Genomic DNA, 19,125 nt, shown 5'->3' with positions numbered 1-19,125 from the left:
GCCCAGTGAGCACCCCTCCCAAAGCCGCACATGGCTGGAAAGGACCTTCCACATAACAAGGGAGAGCTCCTCGGGAAAGAGGAGAAACGACCTCAGTAACTAAAACTCGACATGAGCTCATTCCTCCAGGAGCATCCGCCTGGCCAAGCCGTCGGGTCAGAGCCCCCGTAGAGAAAAGCGTCTCAAACAAGAGCAAAGAGGGATAATCACCTTCCCTCTGGGTGCACCCTCTTTAAGACAGACCCTGGTTCCGTCGATAGGGTTCCAAGGTAAAGTCCCTCACAGTGGCTCCAAGAAGCAGGACTGCATTCCTAAACTCAGCAACCGAGGTGAGTGGAACTCTAATAACAGTTGTCAGGTTTAACACAGTTACACTCCCAGTAAAAGACCATGCCTACCCAGAGACACAGAACCTAATGCTATAATTCCCCATTACCGAGTTCTGAGAGCTACGTTCTGAGACAAGCTGGCTTCACTTCAGGACAGAATTGCAGCATAGATGAAACGTGTGCCAACAGACGACCTGAAAGTGACAGGTAACTATGCTTACTCTTTGAAACCAGGAGCAAAAGCTGACGAGGGAGAAATGAAGACACAGAAGTCTCACTGAAACCTTCAGAGAGTTTAAATGTGGTAACAAACCAACAACTGATTCATCCTATTCTCTTCCAACTGAAATGTCCATAGTCTAACGATCAGTTGCCAGTAACATCAAGCTCACCGGACTCTCCCTGCAACAAAAGACGAAAGGTGCGAAAGTGACAATATCTGTCAATATTTTGTTTTTCTTAGATCAGATTTTTAAAAGTGATCTTGCCGATCACCGTGGCAGAATCTGCTGGACACAGCGGCTTTGTGGTAAAGGTTACTGCACATTGTCAAACTGTATTCCCTGCCCCGGGAGCCAGAGCGAGTGAAAGGGCTTCGGTACTGCCTGCCAAACAGGGAAAGCAAAGGATGAACAGTCTGCTTTGGAATCTGATGAGATGGAACTCCCACACCACCCTCCGTTAGGGCAGATATAAAATAGTCCTTTCCATGCACTTTACAAAGGCAGCTGGTTGCTTAGCATTTGCAAGCTGAGACTTTTTTCAGTTGTGAAAACAAAACAAAAATACGTAAGTTAGTTTTAAAATTTTCCCTCTGATTATTGGAAGAAATATCCCGCACACATTCTCTTTCTATCTCATTGTACATAACGTCCAGGAGGGGTGATCTTATCGCTGGAGTCCACTTCAACCAAAAATGTTTAGCAGGGGTTCACACTGAATGCTGGGCGGGTCCTCTCCTTGGGGGTGGGCACTGAGAGCGAGCTGAAATGCAGAGCATTCGGTGTTTGTAGATCTATACGGGCACACAGACCTACACGGCACTTCTGGCTAATAAATACCAGATGAAGAGGCATTTGAGCGAAATCAAAAATACACTGACCAATGGGGAAGAACAACAGCATTCAGGTTAACTAGAACAGTTACGTCAATCAGAAGCCTATAAATAAGTCATTTTACACAGTGACCTCAAAGTTGCGTCCACCTAGTGTGCTTCGAGCTCGTTGTGGAACCCTGCTTACTCACAGGCTCAAGGAGGTTGCGAGTCCTCACAGTTGTACCACAAGCCTTACCTGCTAGCAGGTGAACAGAGCTGAAGCTCTTCTCCAGTTTACCCAGGAGTACAGTGAGAAAACAGTCTGAGGCCAGAGAGGCCACATCTTGGGAGCTTTGATCGTAAACTACAACCTTCTGACTGTAATCAACGTCGACCTAAAATGCAAACGTGAGGCTGTCAGGGAGGAAAGCGAGGAAAATAATCCCATACACCTCTGCTGCTGAAGCAAGTAACTACTTCCTGTTTTCCTTAATAATCTGAATAAAAATGAGATGTCAAATGTACTGGATAAACCAAGCATACGCACGGTTTAAATGTCTGCAAAAATCAACATTTACAAGGCAAACTTGATGCTATTTCTGTGTAAATGTGCTCAAAACTCCTTAGTTTTAAATCCTTCACACGGTAACAGGGTAAAAACATGTACAACAAAATAATACGCAAAATAAACGTAACGATCCCGATCCCCCGAACTAAAGAAACATTTAAAATGGTTTCTGCTCAGTAACAAATCAGCTTTTCGTAAGATTAAAGCATGAACTCATTTTTATTCCTGAACAAAACAAACAGCCTTACCTACCACAAAGCTGACAGTCTGGAATCCTAAGAAAAACTTTCCTTGAAGATCCTTAAATTCTGACCGTTACCTTAACTTCCCACAAATAAAAAACACTTGTAATCTAATTAGTTTCTACTTTCTCGTCAAGGCACTTGAAAAGAATGATTTCCTTTCAGTACATTTGTAAACAACATAAAACCATGTATTAGTTACTAATAATATACAAACAATATTATATACTATCATATAACTGCTAACAATTGAGTATTATAATATACTGTATTAGACATAACTTTTGTGTTCAACTAATAAAACAACTTTTAGCATTAATAGGGAAACATAGCACTGGATCAAATAAAAACAAGTTAAGCTTTCTGTGTAGCTTAGAAGTATCCTCAGGTGTGACAGTGTCTACAATTAGTGAATTATTCTGAGGTGTCATAAGGTATCAACGTTTAGAAAAAGCAACCAAAACTTCCTCAAATTACTTCCTCCCCTTAAAAAGGAGGCTTCATTTAAAATGATTCCCCATTCAGCAGGCCCATTTATTTTAAAGAGGAAAAACAAAGCAAGCAGGTACCTTATGTTTGGCTGAGTGCTGGATGAGCTCTGTAATTAACACTTTGTCCTGTTGCAACCTTCGCCTCATGAGCTTGGAGCAGTTGATATTAATGGCTTCCAAAATGTGGGACGTATTGTATTCCACAAATGGCCGGCTATCAATTAGCAGCACTTTTTCCGTTCCACTTTCCAGCAGAGCCACCAACCTCTCAGTAACAATTTGAGTTCCAATCATCTCATGGGCCATGACAACAATAAGTCCTCTTTTCCCACCTCCTCCTTTAATTTGCCACGATGATGTAATGGTGGTGTGCTCAAAGGCTCAGCCACTCCATTGTACTGAAATGTATGAGGTCAGGCTGGTGGCGACTGGCAAGAGGAGAGTTAAACCCATTTTCAGCAAGAGCCCTCCAAGTGAATGTCTCTTTCTCTTTCCCGTTGATGTGCTCTCGCAGAGGCCTCCTGCCACAAAGCAGCCCCTCACATTTGATTCATAAAGAGATGACTGGAATAACCATTCCAACAAAAGATGCTTTGGGGCAGCCAGTGCGTTACATCATTCTTTACCTCTGTTCCCTCGCTCCAACAGCTTTACATGGGGCTGAAAAGCCTACATGGAGAGAGAAGGACAGACGGAAAACAAAACATGGGGGTCAAAAAGAGAAAGAGCATCGGATTAGAGGGAGTGTATGATTCATAATATTTACCCCATTAATCTAATTCCATACTTGATGCACTGTTTCCTTTGAACAAACAAACAAAAAGGACAAGGAGGTATGGCTTCAGGAAACACACTAATGAGGATTCGCTTTCACCGCAAAATATAAAAACTCAAAGATGACAAAACAAGACAGAGTCATGAATTATGTATAATCACCTGGGGGCCCAGAACTGCTTGACTTACAGTATGAAATGAAAAGAGCTGTAAAAAGCCAGTCCAAGCATTTTTATTCCAGATTTTATTTGCTTATTTCTTGAAAATAGCACAGAAAACAACCACCTAAGAGCAGGTTAGCAATCTGACGTTGTCAGGACATAAAAATCTTTCCTGATGGCTTGAGAATTATTATGGTAAATGGAGTGTGTGTGCTGTGAGCATTCCTTGAAACTACCCTCAGGAAGAAGAGGCAGGAAAATGGGAGGTTCTGTAAATTTCGGCTGCCTTTTAAGGAAGAGGAGGGGCAATGACTGATGTACTTGTCACACCAAGTGCTGAACTAGCCGCTGGGGGCCTGTGAGGCATCCACTCCACCCCAGGCCGACTCACAGCTAAGATCCTGGCCGGGCCTCCGCTTCCATTCTCTTTTTCTTGTACCTCATTTTTAAGAGACTCACTGATTCCCAGCCTCAGAAAATCTCACACCTTGACCTCGGACTCTAGGTCAGCAACCCAGGCATACGAGAGCCCTTAATACTGGACCTGATGCTTACTTATTCTTGCCAGACTCCTAAGATAGACCATTTCCTAGTTAACGCTAGTTGGAGTTTTGTACCCAGAGCTTAAGCCCGCACCCGGACCTTCAATATTCTCACGTTCCTATCTCCCCAGTCCATCTCTGCTTATAGGAAATGCCCTACTACATAAAACTAGATGTCCACTGTTGGCATTCGACTTCTAGAGGTTAAACTACTTGATGGCAGACGTTTTGTATTGTATTTCTTACTTCCACAGTGTTTTGCACATAAGATATTCAATTTACACTGTTACAAGTTAGTAAAATCCTCCTTGTTCCAAAAATGATTTAAGATACTGAATAATTCATATGTGATTAACTGATTTTGGATTAGGATGACAGACCCCCTCAAACATCATGGGGTCCTGTTTCCTAGTTTCAGACTTAGAAATGAGAAACTGAAGCATGGAGAAGTAGGAGTAGACAGGATAGAGAGAGGAGTGGCCTCGCCCTTTACTTGTTACATAACTTGGGACAAATCATATTAACCTCTCTGACCACACTTTCCTCATCTCTAAAAGGTACATATAGTATTGGCCTTGTCTCCTCACAAAGTTTGTTTTGAGGATGAAATTATGTCAGTTATCTAAAGAGAGTAAGTCAGAAAGCAACTAGTCATCATCACACAGAGAAAGGAGGAAAAATGCTGTAAAGACGCCAATGGTGAACAGAGCTGCTTTGCATCTGGAATCTGAAAGGCATCCCTCAGCAGATAAAGACGGGGCAATTCCATCCTGCTACATTCCGGCTTCAGCCAGGCTGTGCCGCTTCTCACGGAGCCAGACATCCACGGCGTTAGAAGGCACCTGAGAAGCCATCTCGTCTAGCCTCACATCACAAATCGGCTCCACATAATACATTATTTTTCCATTTCGTATCTTCATTATACGGATGTATTATTTTTAGTACAGCTTAATGGCAATGAAGCACAAAAGTCATCCCTACCTTCGACTGAAGAAACCAGAGCAGAGAATTTGTCCTACTCAATCAACCAATGCACATTCGCACAGCACCTACCCAGGGTATTTCTGACTCAAGTCCTGACTGCCCGGTGACACAGTTCACAGCCACGCAAGGTCCTGGGCTCGGATGGCCTGACTCCCTCACCGGGGCTCCCACTCCCGGGTTACCCTGTTTTCCTAAGAACCTGTCCCCACAATGAAGCTGCACTGAGACAGAGTGACGTGACTTGTCCACGCGGGAGCCCGGGCAGCGCAGAAAGTGGAAACCCGAGAACGGGAGCAAGTGGATGCCAACAATGGCCTGAGTCTCTGGGCCCCATTGGCTCCTCTCAGTGGTGCAAACCGGGCAGGACAAAGCAGTTATCTGGGTTAGCAGATGGAGGGACAAAGGGAGGGAGAAGACCGCAAACATGCAAAAGCTGAGTGAGAAAGTTCTCATCTTTGCTTCCCTCCAGCCAACTCTCAGAAGCCCAGATCACTGAAACCCAAGGCAGGCTGCGGCCAACAGGTCCACCGGGAAGAAAACGGTCATTCCTCCCCAGAGAACCAGAGTCGGTCGTTCCGGATAGAAAAAGACCCTTTCCCTGACCAAGAAGAGGCCTGGTCTAAGTGACCCTGACATGAGGATGTAGCTGAAACAAAACAGTGAAGGTGAACTGAGGATAAAGTGACTCCTTTCACATTGTCCTGCAGCCAGCTGGAGCCCTCTGACAGCACCTTCATGCGTAACATCTGATGTTCTGAGGTCCCAGGTGGCTACAGAGGAGGCCGAGGCTGCCAAGGGGCTGTGGAAGGTGAGGTAACAACAGCCTTAAGCCTCGTTCCCTTGCAGCTACAGAATTCTGGGGAAGACCGCATCCTAGGCGACAGCTCTAATTTAGAAATTTCTCTCCATTCGTTGTTCTTTCCGACGAAGGTCAACACGCTGAGATCAGGGACGCGTCTGTGATAGTTTTGTTCTCGGAATCTCTTGCATCAAGTAGGATTTAAGAGATGACAGGAGAATATTTGATAGTTGGCACCCCAACAAGCTCATCTTACCCCAAAATCTCTTCAAGACGTCAGAAGGCATACAAATTTTTAGATGGAACACGGGGGCCCAAGTGCACATAGCAAAGCCCAGGGCAGGCCAGCTCTGCTATTTACCTATTTTCTTAGACAATTTTAAAAGTTTTAATTAATTTCTTTCTATTTTTAATACGTAGTCACATGGCTCGAAAAAAAATTAAAAATAGAAAACTGTATACACACTATGAATACATATACTTTATCCATCCAATGTTTGTCCACTATATTTCAATAAAGCTGTTAAAAGTGCCATTATATTCAAAGTCCAACAAATACATTTAAGTGAAAAAAACGAGCACATTGAAAATCCTTCTCCCGCCCTCGTCCTCCACCTGCCCAGGTCCTCCCTGGCCCTCTAACTGGTAAACACTGCTAATAGTTTCTCCTGATTTCTTCCAAAGATTTTTTAAAATGAAAATAGAATAAAACACTATATATTCTTTTCCTTTCTTTTAAATGAAAATAGAATAAAACACTATATATTCTTTTCCTTTTCCTTCTCTGTTCAACTGGATACACAGTACTGTTACACATCCTGCTTTTTCTTTCACTTAAAATACTCCAATTTGATTTTTTCCAAATTTAATTAGAATGTAATACAACCTATATATCCATGGGTCTCCCATACATGCACTTTTGGAAATCTAAATGAAACGTGTGGAAATACTTAACCTTAAAAGACAACTCCCAACCATAATTCAAAAAGAGTCATGTACCACAATGTTCACTGCAGCTCTATTTACAATAGCCAGGACACGGAAGCAACCTAAGTGTCCATCGACAGATGAATGGATAAAGAAGATATGGCACATATATACAATGGAATATTACTCAACCATAAAGAGAAACGAAACTGAGTTACCCGCAGTGAGGTGGATGGACCTAGAGTCTGTCATACAGAGTGAAGTTAAGTCAAAAAGAGCAAAACAAATACCGTATGCTAACACATATATATGGAATCCAAAAAAAAAGGTTCTGAAGAACCTAGGGGCAGGACAGGAATAAAGACACAGACCTACTAGACAATGGACTTGAGGACACGGGGAGGGGGAAGGGTAAGCTGTGACGAAGTGAGAGAGTGGCACTGACATATATACACTACCAAACGTAAAATAGATAGCTAGCGGGAAGCAGCCGCATAGCACAGGGAGATCAGCTCAGTGCTTTGTGACCACCTAGAGGGGCGGGATAGGGAGGGTGGGAGGGAGGGAGACACAAGAGGGAAGAGATATCGGATATATGTATATCTATAGCTGATTCACTTTGTTATAAAGCAGAAACTAACACACCGCTGTAAAGTAATCATACTCCAATAAAGATGTTAAAAAAAAAAAAAAGACAGCTCCCCCTTTCCTCTGGCATTACACCCAATCGGCTGTTCACCTGAGGACCAAAAGGCTGAGGAGTAATTCATGACAATGTGCTTGAAGGGCCAGCGAGCTGCTTCATGGCGCCCTAATGGGAGAGTATCCTCTGGAGCTACTCTTGACTCAAGAGAAATTTAAAATGTGACACTCATGTTCAAGGAAGCACGAAATTTATCTCTTAAAGGACAACCTGCTGCAACCTGAGCTGTTCCCACCCAAAGAGAGGGCGGCACCACAAGTTCCCTGTATGGAGGCCATGGGGCCGCTGAAGGTCAAGGCCTTCAGCCGCGTCACTCTGCTGCCACCCTGTCCCTGAAGACCTCAAGAGCGATGTTCAAGGTCTCCCACCTGGGCCGCCCTCCGGGCTGCCTGGGGATCGTGCTGAGGGAGCCCTGGACCACGGTGCTACCCAGGAGATGGGGCTGGGGCAGCAGAGACTCTCTCCTCAAGAGAAGGGTGATGGGACGTCCCAGTCCACCACTGAGGAAATCTAGGAGGCGGCCGGCCTTCAGAAGACAGCGACATAACCCTTCTATATACATACAAGAGTTTTCTATTTTAAAAAAAAAAAAAAAAAGGGAAGAGATATGGGGACATATGTGTATGTATAACTGATTCACTTTGTTATAAAGCAGAAACTAACACACCATTGTAAAGCAATTATACTCTAATAAAGATGTTAAAAAAATAAAAAATTAAATAAAATTAAGTTTTTAAAAAGGTCAGTATTTATTATACCGAAGACTAGCAACCTTAACCAGGTCCACTGAACAAATATTTACAAAGTATCCTAGTTTCAGAAATAAAGGATTTAAAAGACTTTATTTATGAAGAGATGGAGAGAGGCAATATATCAGTATAACAAAATACACACATCAGGGAACAACGTGGGCAGATCCCCTAAAGAGGGGCCAATTGTGGTATATTTTACATTTCAGCAAACAATTTACGTTTCCTATTTTATAACATTTAATACTGACATAAACTGTGTAAGAAACTTCCACCCTAACATACAATATTTGAAGTTTTTCTGTGTAACTTACGTTTGAGATTCCATTCGGTTACCTATGGAAATGCATCTATGACTTTATAATGGAAATTAGGAGAGTGTTATTTGCTCAAACTCACTCTACATCCAACTTCGCAAGAGTATCAATGGACTAAAGAATACCACTGAATTAGTTATGTGGGAGAACTGTTAAGTCTAAGACTATTTTGATGACCAATTTAATTAAAAGAACGTAATAAAGCTCAGCTGGCTAAGAACCAGTATTTGCCATTAGAGTAATTAGCTGAGAGGAAAAGTGTTTTGCTTCGATTGCAGCCTTTACTTGACTTGTAGCCTTTAAAGCTAGTGTCCAACCAGCAAATTTTTTAAAGACTGAGGTCGTTTTTAAATGCCTGGTAAGCGTCTCCCTCCTCTTCTCAGATGAGGCGTTATTCTTTTCGACTTCCCAGATATGATCCTGGCTTCTCGGCGGGTCACACTGCACTGGGTCTATCCCACCAGGAAAGAGGTGAGGCCCTTTCTCGCACACGATTCTCCCTCTGGGGCTGTCGCCGGCACAGCTACCCCGGTGCCCACATCAGGGCCCACAGGCTGCCCCCCATCCCACCCCCCAGTTCCATTTTAAAACCTTCCTTTTTCAAAGGAATTCCCAGGAAAGGGGAAAGGACCCCAAAGCTGAGGACAGTGACCGAGCCTTGTCTGGTTGGGCTTCAGCTCAAGTTCAGATTCTCAGAGAATTTATGGAAAGCATATAATCAGTGAGAAGTTTAAGACTGGCTTGTTGTTTAGCTATTAAACTACAAGCCAGTCTTAAATTTTTTTTTCCTCCAGTAAAACTGAAGAAATAGGCAACAGGATACACCAAACAGGCTTTCAGCAGAGCCTTACACACAGAGTATTAATGAGAGAAAAACTCAACAAATCAAAAGGGAAAAAAGGCGGCCGTGATGTCTGGAAGCTTGAGCATCTGGGCCTCGGACCATTTTAATCCTACGTTGATTAACGCGTCTCTGCCTCACACGTTGCGGGTTAACCCTGACAGAAATTCTGAGGTCTGGTATTTGGTAAAACGTATGTCGTAAAGAAACAAAAACAAACCCGAAACCATCCTCACCAAAGCCAAGAGGGCTACACGAGCTTAATGCACTTCTCAGTCACCTATTCCTGCCTTGGCCATGTTTTCTTACCCCAGCATAGAGGACGCAACCTGACGAGTGGTGGCGATAACGGGATAGAGGTTGCTTGAATCACTGTCTGGACAGAGCTAGGCATGGAGACAACATTTGTCAGCACTGGAAAAATCCAACAACCGCCTCTCAGCAACTCACAGCACCGCAGGAAGAACCCGCTCTTATCAGAGGCTCAGGTTGTTTACACGCATCTCAAGGATCCACAAAGGCTGGAAGAGTAGCCATCCTTCAGAGACTCGATACAAGGCCTCTGCTGCAGACACAGACCGGCCCAGGCAGAGTCTAGATCTGGGAGAAGCCTTCCCCAAGTTTCTGCTGAGGAAGGGCACTGCGCTCTTGGAACTGGCTCACCGGAAGCCTCCCGTTTATGGTCACCTGTTCTACCAGCTTCCGCCTCCCTGACCCACCTGAGCTCTCCGCCCCACTCCACCCCCTCCCCCCTCCTCTTTCCTGCCTCCACACCAGTTATCCATCCCTGACACACTCCTGCCCCAGGGCTCCCTCACTTACCCTTCTGCATTTAAAGCTTCCTCCTGGCACCCTGCCTGACAACGACGGACTCTACCCCCCAGAAGCAGTAGTCTTGAGGGGGTGGGAATGAAGGACCCCTGGATGGAGTGGCTGGCAAGAGGAATGTGGCCAGAGGCTGGTTTAATCTGAGAGCTGAGGAGAACCTGCTGGGCAAGGATATTTGCAATAAAGCTGGGCTGGAGGCAGGGGAGGAGAGATTCAGAATGTTAGCTGGGGAATAACTGGTACACCCTGGTTTTCCTGAGCATCTGTCAGGCCTACTGCAGCTCATTCAGTCAACCAACAAATGGTTATCGGGCACCTAATAAGTGTCAGGCACTGCTGTGGAAATGCAACCAAAATGAACGACGCAAAATCCCTCGTCCTCCTGGAGTTTCTAACTGAATGACGAGATGCATAATGACCAGCTACAACGACGAAACGTGTCGCGGGAGAGATGGTGACCAGTGCCGTGGAGAAAAAATTGAGCAGGGAAAGGAGAAGGAGAACGGAGGTGGAGGGGTTCAAGTTTTAAACAGAGTAGTCAGAGAAGTCCTTGCTCTGATGGTCAAGTAAAGCCCACGAGGGAGGTGGAAGATGGCTACGTGGACGCCTGGGAGACTAGTTCTCTATGTCAGGGCTTGAGGCCAATGAATATGTTGACCAAGGTAATGCTGAATTGGGCAAATGCCAGGAAAAGATGTGGCAGGTGTTCAGTCTTCCTTCAGAACTACGGTCATATCTTTTGGAAATGAAGCAGTTTTAGTCACTTGAAACTTAATCGTAAAATATACAAACACACAAGAAAGTTTAGTAGAGTTGCTTCCTTAAAGCTACAAAGGAAGAAGCCGCGGTTCCCGTGTTAGTGCATTACTTGGCAAAGAAATAAAAAGATACACTGTAACAAGAAAGATTACTATTAATGCTAATTTAATACGATTCTTCCGACTCCACAAATGCGTAGTACCTCGTAACAGAATCTTGGCTTTATAACACAGAATGTAGGAAAACATCAAAGACATGTTGAACAAGATGCACGCTTGAGTAGAGCTATACAACAAGGAAATCATTTAAAGGAGGTTTACACTAAAATAAAGAAAAATGCTTTCAAGGAGCTCTCCTTGTCAGAAGGTGTATCGAATCCTTACCACAAGGCCTTTGTAAGAGAGATTACTATATTCAGGGGGGTAGGTAATGCTAATATAAACTTATCATCTTTATCCATGCACCACAGTTAGCCCACCTACCCCCAAACAGCAAAATTCCACTACCTAACAGGTGTACTTTCCTGACAAAGAGCTAAATTACTAAAGATATTACGACCAAAGTAAACATGACCAACAATGAAAGATAATCAAGAGGGTAAAATCAAAGTACAGAACAGTAGGCAAAGCAGAACCTCAAACAGCCACATATATACAAACGCACGGACATATATATTCAAAAATGTCATAATAGCTCTGCTTGGGTAAGGGTAATATTTATTATATTCTTTTCTTTCCCATAATCTTGGAAAGTGCAAAAAAAAATTAGAGAAAGGGCATGACATCCACGCAGACCCGGGTCCTGGGGGCTCTAGCCCTCCTCAACAGCGCTGTCAAGAAAAGTGTGGGCTGGGAATTCCCTGGCAGTTCTGCGGTCAGGACTCGGTGCTCTCACTGCCTTGGGCCCAGGTTCGATCCCTGGTCAGGGAACTAAGATCCCGCGAGCCGCGTGGCATGGCCAAGAAAAAAAAAAAAGAAATGTATACACACACACACAACGACGACAAAAAAGTGTGCGTTTGGGCAAAGCAAGAATATCAACAAACACGATATAGGGAAGCTGATGGTTACCCTCAAGGTAAAAAGCTGAATCTCTACTTCACAAAAGGACTTACAAAGGATTATTTTAATAACAATAACGTTTGGGGGGGTGAGAAAAGTTAAATTTTAAATTACACACTTGTGACTATAAACCTGGACTTTTAAAAAGGGTCAGCTGAGGTGTAACTCTTTTAATACAGAAGGGTTTTTTTTCTGTATACAAAGGACTCGTAGCTAGCTTTCTAATATATTCCCTAACACTCTTAAAATGTATTTCAATTTATAAAGTTTCCAAAACAAACCTACCTAAAGCATCGCAAATGAAACACCGTGCGACTTTTACTCCTCTCACTGGAAAAGCACAAATTCTTTTCACAGAGTCGCTAAGCGGCCCCGTCACTGTCCTCAGCTCCTAAACAGACGTGCACAAGACTTGAACAGATTCCAGGCGTGGCCTTCAAGCCTGGACCACACCTGCTTCCAAGGCCCTGAGGCTAAAAATAACCCTGGGGCCTCAAAAATGGGACACCAGCCAGGCCAGGGGTAGCTGCCGGCCCCCTGCTCCGCTCCACTGACAGTGAAAGCGGGAGCTACGAAGCTCGACGAGCACAAAATCCTCCACCACAGGCTCCTGTCTGTCTCTCTGTGCCAACCACCTCCATCCTAGGCCGGCTCAGTTTCTTTTCCCCTTGATGCCAAAACCAACCCTAGGAACTTAGAAACAAGCAAGGTTTTATGGTGTATTGTTTAAACAAAACAAAACAAAACAAAAAAACCCTGTGGAGCAAGACTCAGGAGACCTTGTTCGTAAGTTCAGCTCCTCTACGAAGATGCAAAACTGTCACGGCAAGAGTCACATCCTCCAGCCTGTTGTTTCCTCACCTGTGATCACGTAACATCTAAGGATTATCTAAGGATGTGACGAGATCGCCGTCAGCGCATCTCAGGTCTTAGCAAGTTGCCCTGACAAGGACAGAGTAGCAGGGCGGGTGTGATCATCGGGCAGTCACGTTGAGGAGTCAGTCTGCATCCTCCAACAGACAAGTTAAAACGTAACTCCTGGACAATGGCTCCGCAAAAAGCATGGTGAGCAGACAATTTCCTTTGTGGTGGAGGATTTCCATTGCTCCAAGACAATGACTCCCACTTCTCTGCCAGCCCCAGAATTTGCAGGATTCCCCTCTGGGACTGTTACGCTACCAGGTAAGGAAGAAAGAAAGGGAGGGAGGTCGGAGGAGGGGCAGAGGAAGGGGCAGCGGCAGCATGGCTGTTCCCTCCAGGCTCCCGGGCTAATTTAAGTCACGGCATCTGTCTTCACGCTTCCCCTTCTGAGGCCCGGGGAGTCACTGGTGTCGGGAGGGTGCACCACAGGGCAAAGTGGGTGACAGGGCCAGGACCTGGGCCGAAGAATCATAGCGCCACAAGATAGAAGGAGACCGCAGAGCAGCCCAAGATGCTCCCGAGATGGGAGCCCGACTGTGTCCTGTCCTCACCTGTAGTTACTTTTTCCGCTCTGTCCTTTCCACCTTCTATCTTTGTCCTATAATTTGGCTCTAACACACGTCACCAAATGGCAACTTCTGTGCCCTTACCGGTGCTCAGATGCCTTGATGCTTCTTTCTCACTCCCTCTCTCCCTTCATATTCACCTTAATTTCTCTCCCTGGTATTAAAACAGAGCCTCTTCCCTTCTAAGGTTTACCGCTTATCATTAATCATTAATTCTCCTTTTCGGGGGGAACTGCCAAGGCCCCACATGTGTTGCTATTACAGTGAACAGTCATCACTGCTCCAGACTGCTCTGACCCACACTTCCGTGGATTCAGGTGTTGTGTCAACCTTTAAAATCTTTTGATTACTTGTTACCTTAGAATAAAAACTTTTATTTCGGAGGAGAGAGGTAAAATTTTCCAGTGAGGTTATTTCATACGTGGTCATACTGAGTAGAGATGATTACTTCGGGATCTTACGTTTTCACTAGCCCTCAAATGCCCTGATGATCTAGACACTAAAAGTTAAATCCCCACCTAAACCTCAGAGGAAGACAATACAAACGCTCAGTGTCTTCCCACCAGATTATTTAGAAACTAACAAGATCTGAGTTATTTTGTAACGGAGAGCTTGGGTCTGAAGCAGGAAGCAAGCGCTGCACGTGTGGACAGAGCTGTCTTCGTCCGGAGTCTGCCGGCACCTGTGTCAGCAGCATCCCTGCCCACCCTGCCTGGTTCCTCCACCCCCAGCCTCGGGTGAGCACAAACCCCAGCCCGAGGACCTTCCAAGAGGAAGAAGAAAAGGCAGAGCGGAGACCTAAACAACGGCCGGCCTCTTATCTCTGCTCCCAGTGACTCTATTGGCTAATTTTTAAAAAAGGATTTCCCGCACAATTTGAATAGCAAAATAAATAGTAATGGATTATAACCCACAGAATAAATAACCATGAGTGCAAAAAAAAAAAAAAAAAAAAAAGAAATTTCTCACAAAACACTTGCTCTATGATGAAAGTTTGAGAGGACGGTGTTTCTATTTGCTTTTTTTTTTTCTTTTTTAATACGTTGTTCTGTCATCTTAACTCCCTCCATCAACTCTGGCGTGACACCGGTCGGGTTCCGGCATGCCGCATGCAGCAGGGAACACCTTCCTACCAAAGCCTCACTTTCCCTCTCTGAAAAATACCAAAGTCTGTATTGGTTTAAGTTAAATTAACTTAGATGTCTAAACCAATGCAGGGCACTGTGGGCAACACAGAAGAGATGGCAGGTCCCTGATGCTAATTGGTTGAGTAAATAGTTTTAAAAAATGACATCTGGACAAACACAAAATGATAACGTGCTGGCAGATGTACAGCAACTCAGAGAGGAAGGCTTCCCGGCGTTCTGAAGGAAAACGGGGACATGAAGTGCCAGAGAGAAGAGGGAAGAAAAGTGCAGGTGAAGGCAACGCAGGAGCAAAGGCAGAGGGAGGGGCCGTGCGCAGCTTTTCCCGGCCAGAGCACAGACTGCCTCGGCGAGTAACGAATAAGCTGGTCAAGTAGAAGGGCCGCTGCTGACACACCTGGACGTCTACAGCCGTCTAAGCCACCGCGAGCTTCAGGAACAGAACAGGAGAACATCACAGAGGAATGTCTCTCTGGGAGCCTTGTATGGATTGAAAGGAGAAAACAGGAGAAAGGAGACTAACCAGTTATCACCTCTACAGTTCCAGGTATCTGAGGATGGGCTCTGCCTAGGAGGGTGACTGTAAGATCTGACAGGAAAAGAAAGATCCAAGAGGCTGGGAGGGTCAAAATCCAAGGCAGCACGCCGGGCACAAAACACCTTTATGAAATAGCGCACTGCCTGACTGAAAGCGCCCGTGCCAAGGGCTGCAGAGACTTCAGTATTAAATTACTGCACCACGAGAACACCGTCTGAAAACATCTCAATACCCATTCTGCCCTTGCTTCAGATGGACCAATATCAAGCAGAATGAGCAACATGTACAAGTTCAAGTTTTACTGGTCAGGGCCTGTTGAGAAACCACAAGAATTAGGCATAGCAGAAGGTCAAAATTACGCAAAGCAGAACGTAAGCAGAGGCGAAGTCCGATGTTGGCATTATGGGTGACTTGCTCCTATATACTGACTATTTTTCAGTAATTTCCCAATTTTCCATTATATATGAGTGTATATGTATATAAAACTTTTGCAACAGGAAATTAAAAGTATATAGTTTTAATCAGTCATAACTCATGTCATTCTCAGGCTGTTCAGAGAAGGAAAGGAGATTTGGAAGTCGAGGTACTGGGGCCTACTCTCTGCATTAGCTAAGTAAAAATTATTTTGTAGGAATCATTAACCAAAATACGTTTTAATACAGAATCATGGGATTTATCCAACAGTGACTTAGTAGTCTGAAAAAATTAAAGAGATTTTTAAAATGTAATTACACATCCCTGTGACGACCATGCTCCAAGGCACATGGCATGCGAATGCATTCTAGACAAAGCAGTGTAAGTATATATGGTTTCGTACAGGGCAATGCGCCTTTTCCAAATGTAACCTTCAGTATCAAAGACCATATATTCAAAATTAAAATTAAAAGCGAAATGATTACAAATACAGTATGCCTGCCACAAGTGAACTTAGTATAAAGCAGACCACAGGACTGTCTATTAAGTAACTCACTGACTTAAAAACCAAAATATCCAATTTCACCATCTCACCTAAAATGCAGCCCATGGCATAGAGCCTAAGAATTATGTTCATACAGCTCTACTGTTTTATCCCTCTGCCTAGATTCCCAAATAGGTTTAAAAGAAACCTATCACATTTGCTATCAACACATGTAAGCATCACAGAGCACTAAGTACAGGGCAGCCAATGTTTAGTTTTTTCTCCTGCAAATAGTGTTTGTTTTTCTGAATTCTAGGATTGTGGACTTTAATGTGTAAAACTACAGGAAGAAAAATGAAATGGGTTAGTAGAATAGACATGTGTTCATTTACTGAGTGCCTACTATATTCAATTCCCTAGAGAGCAACTTCCCACTTTTGTTTAATCACAAGAACTACTTAGGAACTTGATAAAAAATAATCACCCAGGCCCCACCCCTGAAGATCAATTCTTAGAGCATGGAGTGGAGACTGTGAATTTGTATTTTTGACAAATGCTCCAGAAGTTTCTTAGGGTCATTTTTAAGTACATCTTTAAGTTTGAAAAACAATGCCCTCAAGACACATTTGGGGGACTTCCCTGGTGGTACAGTGGTTAAGAATCCGACTGCCAATGCAGGGGACACGAGTTTGAGCCCTGGGCTGGGAAGATCCCACATGCCGCGGAGCAACTAAGCCCGCGAGCCACAACTACCGAAGCCCAACTGCCACAACTACCGAAGCCCGCGCACCTAGAGCCCGTGCTCCGCAACAAGAGAAGCCACCGCAATGAGAAGCCCACGCACCGCAACAGAGTAGCCCCCGCTCACTGCAATGAGAAAGCCCGCGCGCAGCAACGAGGACCTAACGCAGCCAAAAATAAATAAATAAATTTATTTAAAAAAAAAAAAGACACGACGGGGTCTCTCAATGTTCACATTCAATGAGTTGTCAAGACCTACTGATATTCAGTCTCTCTCACCTGGAGGACAGAAAGGTGTGAAAGCTGTTTGAACTGAACATAATGGCAACAGGAACTGCCAGTAATGGAGGAATGGGCAGTCAGCCAGAGACCATCCGACTCTCACAGCTGAAGCAGGACGTCCATTCAGTCTAGTGCATGCCTTCTGGTAGGTTAATAATATCCATTTACAAAATGCAAAGTATTTGCCCAAAGTCACACAATTCGTCAGTGGTGGAACAGAGACTAGAGTTTCTATGAACAGTGCTTTCCATAACCCTACAGAGCTTAACCAAACATTTTGCAAATTTTAATAGGCTCCTGAAAGGCACAGAAAGCAACAGATTTCAAAAGATGAAAAATAACACACCCTTTTAAACGCCTGATGCGTGTGGCTGTGAAGAGGAGGGGCCTCATCAAAAGGCCAGCCCGCCACGCAGTTACAAATAGCCACAAACAAAGCAGAGAACCAAGCGATGAGGCGACAAGCCTTCACAGAACACTCACGAAGACCGAGGAACCCTGGGAGCAGAAGCTGGTCTGCTTCACTGAGTCACTGTGAGAACACAGTAAGTATGTGGAAGAGCGGTACTTTGCAAATTGGAACATTGACTGAAAAGCTAATAACACAGGATGAACGGGGAAGTATTTTGGCTAATACGGTATTTCTGAACCTTGCCTGCATATGAAGTCACCCGGGGAGCTCTTAAATATCCTGAAGTACCTCAGACCGACCAATCAGAATCCCTGGGGAGTGGGCCCCAGGCATCAGTATTTTTTACCCAAACAGGTAAAGGTGGATTCTTTACCTCCTCCCAAGGGTCACAAAAGACAGGCCACTTGCAAGGCAGAGTTTAAAAGGGAGCAAAGGAGAAATCTGGTGATGCACACAGCGCTGTAACTCGTCTGCCCTATTTCTTGAGGTACGTGTTTTATAACATCTGCTGGAAGCCTGGGGTTCTGGATATATTATCAGGTAATGGATCAAGTTCTCAGTGTCGCAGTTTCTCTAATTCCAATAATAATAAAGGAGCACAATTCACTTATGACACCCAACAGAAGGCCACAAGGATATGCTGGGTCACAGAACCCCACTGTGGCTTACTCAAACAGCTTATGGTTGAAGCAACCCAGTTTCCAATCTGTTTTCACTGTTTTTTAGAGGTAGATGTATCAAAAAAAAAAAAAAAAAGGCTTTTAAAAGGCTGGGAGGAGACAAGGTAGAGCTCAGTTTTCACCTGTGTACAAACAAATGCAAGTTAAATATCTGCGCCCAGGAATTTCCCATTACTAAGGGCAAATCACCACTACAAGGGCAGACAATCTTTTGTAATTCCTCTCTCTAGTCCAATCCTGTAAAACTTCATTTAATAAGCTGATGACAGAAACCAAGATTTGGGCCTCCAGCCAAACAATCTATATTATATTAAATAAAGGATATCCCCACCCTTCTCAAGGTTGTGCCAGCAATTTCTTAAAAAAAAGGTGGCATTCAACCAAAGTCAGGAGTTTTTATTCATAATACACCTTATTAACATACAGTAGAAGAAACTAGACGAGGAAGTGTTCAAAGGCTGTCTCCTTCGAACAGTGGGTCTCCCCGTGGCTCATTCACTGAACAACAGTTTTTGAACATCCTGTCTGTGCAAGCCTCTTTGCTCAAGTACCTCGGGAGGACACAATTTAAGACAATACCATAGAAATACAATCTGTACCCAGGCCATCTGCCAGGCTCAGCAGGACGGGAGGTCTCCAAGAGTAAGAGAAGGGAGGACTTCCAGGGGTGGCGTCTGGAGGTCGGCGGGGGGGCGGCGATGAATCTCACCAGCACATATGTCCCTCTGGATGTTCTCCTACCCCAGCTCCGAGGATGCTACACAACCTGTATTCACGAACAACCTCTGGCCAAGGCAAGTCCGGAGGAAGCGGGGACGTCACCAGCCAGCA

The 19,125-nt window shown here is 44.5% G+C and overlaps 1 protein-coding gene across 1 annotated transcript in view; it reads right to left on the bottom strand.

Moving 5' to 3' along the window:
• The window catches only part of DUSP16 (dual specificity phosphatase 16), a 44,390-nt gene extending 41,418 nt beyond the window's left edge, over window positions 1-2,972 (bottom strand). The window contains exons 1-2 of the mRNA XM_065887657.1: window positions 2,745-2,972; window positions 1,622-1,760 (exon numbers count right to left, since the gene is read on the bottom strand). Of these exons, the coding sequence (XP_065743729.1) occupies window positions 1,622-1,760; window positions 2,745-2,972 (367 nt within the window). The remainder of the gene's footprint in view (window positions 1-1,621; window positions 1,761-2,744) is intronic.
• Window positions 2,973-19,125: the final 16,153 nt, after the last annotated feature.

Source organism: Phocoena phocoena, chromosome 11 (genome assembly GCF_963924675.1).
Source record: "Phocoena phocoena chromosome 11, mPhoPho1.1, whole genome shotgun sequence".
In the NCBI taxonomy this organism is placed as follows: Eukaryota; Metazoa; Chordata; class Mammalia; order Artiodactyla; family Phocoenidae; genus Phocoena; species Phocoena phocoena.
The sequence above is the reverse complement of the archived record's forward strand: the minus strand, read 5'-3'. Positions and strand labels throughout refer to the sequence as shown.